Source organism: Cyprinodon variegatus, unplaced genomic scaffold (assembly GCF_000732505.1).
Source record: "Cyprinodon variegatus isolate N-32 unplaced genomic scaffold, C_variegatus-1.0 Scaffold2498, whole genome shotgun sequence".
Classification (NCBI taxonomy): Eukaryota; Metazoa; Chordata; class Actinopteri; order Cyprinodontiformes; family Cyprinodontidae; genus Cyprinodon; species Cyprinodon variegatus.
This window is the reverse complement of record NW_015152951.1, coordinates 7,561-11,163: the sequence shown is the minus strand read 5'-3', so window position 1 is coordinate 11,163 and position 3,603 is coordinate 7,561. Positions and strand designations below refer to the sequence as shown.

The window sequence follows — 3,603 nt, the reverse complement described above, 5'->3', positions numbered from 1 at the left end:
ATAGAAAATGATCTATTGGTTATTCCTTGCTGACTGGACTTTTCCTTTAAATTACATTTGTGAGAATTATCTAAATAATTAAATGAAACAGAATCAAGTCTGAAACACATCCCGTAATCTTTAACACTGTGTAGTTTAGTAAATTATTATTTTTTTTCCGGTTTTTAGACTTCAGTAAAGTACAGGTGTAGTGTGAATGTGTTTAGATAGGAATTAGTGTGTCCACCCAGCACACTTCTCATGTTAATGTGTCCAGCATGACCAAGATGATGGTTTTGGAATTGTGCTTGAAACTTCTCAACAAGAAAAGTTTATGACTAAACAATAATGATGGATCTCCAAAAAGAAAAAAAAAATTATATTCAAAGGAAAAGAGTCACGAGAGGACTGATTAACACAGGCCAACATTTATTCTATTCTTTTGAAAGCCTTTCGAACTTCCTGTGACTTGGTTGATCAGACACGTGGGGTTACCTGAGGTAACCCTATGAACTGCTTTTGACTGGTTTTACAATCACAGAGCTACCAGTGAAGAGTGTGGGGAAGAAATCGTTAAGGAAGCTGTTCTTCAGTTTGTGCTGGAAGTGGACGTATCTCACACCAGGACCATAGCTAGAGAACACATGGGACACCTGCAGGCGGAAACAGACAGAGGCAGTTAGAAATGCAGACAACAGCAGGTCAATTACAAGGGACCCAAAAAACCAACCTCCTTCCAGTTGTGGGAGTAAACACTGAGGTCCTCTGTGGGCGCAGCTGTGTGCTCTGAAATCACTGTTATTTTGTCTGCAGCCAGCAGCTTTACATGCAGCTGGTAGATGAACTCATGCAGCTGACTTTCTTCATACCTGTTAAAATAACATCTCAGTAGCTCCAAAAATGCATGTTTGTTAGATGATAAATGTCACTGATAATATAATTATTTTTATTTATAATTATTCCTATATATATATATATATATATATATGTGGAGACTGTTTTACTGTTAACAGATACACAATAACACAATATCTATATACATCATGATCCACACCAGATCAAAGCAAGAGAAAATAAGTCTGATAAAATTTGCTTTGATTTAACTAAAATCTTAACTAGAACCGAAAAGCATTCTGGGGGATGCAGGATTTAGCCTCTCTATTTCTTATGACCAAGTTGATCAACACCGGCTGACTTGTTTTAAAAGGTGAAAGGTGACATCAAGAATTTTTAACCTGATCCTCAACCTGGTAAAACAAACAACGAACCAATCATTACTGATACTGAATGATATGAAAGGCTTGTGATACATTTTCCATCCATATCAAACAGCCCTAGAAAAGAGTGCTCTCACTATTGCTTTGTATCAGTTAAATTGAAAATGCTTCTTCAAATATCTGAAAAATTGGTCTGTTTCAGAGCCTAATGCTGATTTCACACCGGACGCAGGAGGCGCAGCAGGAGCAGTGAGTTTCCATGCAAAGTCAATGGTTGACACGCGTCAAGGTGCAGCAAAAGGTCCCGCAGAGCTTTTTTTTGCTGCAGGCGCAGCGCATCTGAGCAGCTGAAGCAGCGCGTCTGGAGCGTTTAAGTATGGCAAGCCAAGAAGGCCACTATTCGCATTGAATTATCACGTTAAGATTGAAAGTAACCCGCTAAATCGTTGCGCGTTTTCCCGATATTTCGCCGCTTTTTTCGCCGTCTTTTACTAACAAGCGCTGCCTTTTACGTGCGTCATAATAGTACCGCAAGACGCGCGTATTTTACGTGCGTTGTGTTGGTAAGGACACAACGGACTATTGTACGTGCCAGACTATTGTAATTCTTTACTATCAGGAAGTCCACAAACTGTAGTGAAAAGTATGCAACTGTTCCAAAATGCTGCAGCCAGAGTTCTGATGAAAAAGAGAGATCATATCTCTCCTATCCTTTTCTCTTCATTGGCTTCCTGTTAAAAATCAAGAATATAATTTAAAATCCTCCTTCTCACATATAAAGCCTTAAATGGCCAAATTCCATCTTATATCAGAGATCTGATTGTTCCTTATGTTCCTTACTACACTTCGCTCTCAATCTGCATTTTTTTTTTTAAAGGAGAGGGAAGTTCTTTTCAAAAATTCAGGAAAATCTTCCTCTATACCTTTAAATATATATATAAAAAAACATGGATCATGGCTTAGTTGGAGACCAGCTCACATATGCTACTAATGTGTAAAAAGGGGAAGCTGTTTCTAAGCAGAGAAAAGTTGAGACAGTATGATGTGGTAACATCCCAGAAATAATCAATCACAACTGCACCTTGCAAAAAAAACCATACTACATTCTAAATGGCTTGTTTTCACCACATATTAATGAGCCTGTCTCACTGCATCCAATCATGTCTGCCATTCAGGGTCATTGAAAATGTTTTTTTTTTTTTTTATCTAGGCAGCATCAAATTCAAAAGTCTTAGAATTGCTCTCATGGCATGGGGATGGAGGAGAGTGCTCAGTGACGTACCAATCCTGAATAACTATTTCAGGCAGAAAGGTATCCAACAGCTCATCCCACAGTCCCTCTGCCTTAAGGTCCACCAGCTGCTCCAAAGTGAACCAGCTGAAGACAAGGGAAAAAAAAGAACACAATTAAACCCTGCTGTAAAAGCTTGAACTAAATGTACTTCTTGGTTTTAATGGTACTTTAGTATAATTAACCCACCTATGCCTTGGCAACCCACAGACCACTGCTCCCTCTGGGATGCCACTGGTGTCATATGGCAGGACCTCTGTGCTCGTGGTCCAGCCAGCAAAGTCACCTCAGGTATAAGATAATATTCAGAGTTCACAAAACTTTATTTTGATTATATTTCTTCCAAAAAGATTATGATTAGCTCTGTTTCTCACCATCAGGCTGAAAGCGGGGAGGGCCACTTGGGGGCACATCTGGCAGTTCAGGCTCAGGTGGAGGGCTGTCCTTACTAAACCCTGTCCAAAGATTTAGGGAAAATCCACTATGATGAGCTCTGGAACTGCAGTGCAAACATTACAACAAGAACAATCCAGCCTTTGTTAAGCAGGGTTACTTGGTTTAGACAAGTTTAGGTATTAGTCATGTCAGGGAGGGATTTACCATTAGGCAATGCTAGGCAGTTGCTTAGGGCTCCAAGTTGCTGGGAGCCCAATAAAACTTTGCTTACATGTTTGGTAAATACGACTATTCCTTAATTTGTGCAAATTGATTATGTTTTTGATAAAAATCCTTTCGCTAAAATGCCATCAGAAGGTTTATAATATTAAGTGTGTCTCAGTCCCCCCCCCACACACACACCTTCGGTGTCCAACATTGAATCAGCTCATTTGCTGCACATGTTCAGAAAGGTTCAAATAGACAGCAGCAAACCATTTGAAAACAAACCACGCAAAGAGCATTGCTGCTAACTTACTGCTTATGTTGCTACTTTTAGCGACTTTTCAGACCCTCTAGCACTTTTATTTAAAAAATAACCGTTTTTTCTGCTACCGGAGACTTTGGCAACAACATCTAAAAGCAGCGAACTCTGCTCTCCAGAGCAAGTAGATTGGTAACCCCGCCTCCTGCTCTCCTCCATCTTGTCTGCTGTCATGATTCATGCAGCTATTATTTCAT

The 3,603-nt window shown here is 39.7% G+C and overlaps 1 protein-coding gene across 1 annotated transcript in view; it reads right to left on the bottom strand.

Annotated features, from left to right (window-relative positions):
- Window positions 1–391: 391 nt before the first annotated feature.
- The window catches only part of nccrp1 (non-specific cytotoxic cell receptor protein 1 homolog (zebrafish)), a 6,659-nt gene continuing 3,447 nt past the window's right edge, over window positions 392–3,603 (bottom strand). The window contains exons 3-7 of the mRNA XM_015369131.1: window positions 2,862–2,942; window positions 2,677–2,773; window positions 2,479–2,574; window positions 710–848; window positions 392–632 (exon numbers count right to left, since the gene is read on the bottom strand). Coding sequence (XP_015224617.1) covers window positions 486–632; window positions 710–848; window positions 2,479–2,574; window positions 2,677–2,773; window positions 2,862–2,942 — 560 coding nt within the window. The 3' untranslated portion in view covers window positions 392–485. The remainder of the gene's footprint in view (window positions 633–709; window positions 849–2,478; window positions 2,575–2,676; window positions 2,774–2,861; window positions 2,943–3,603) is intronic.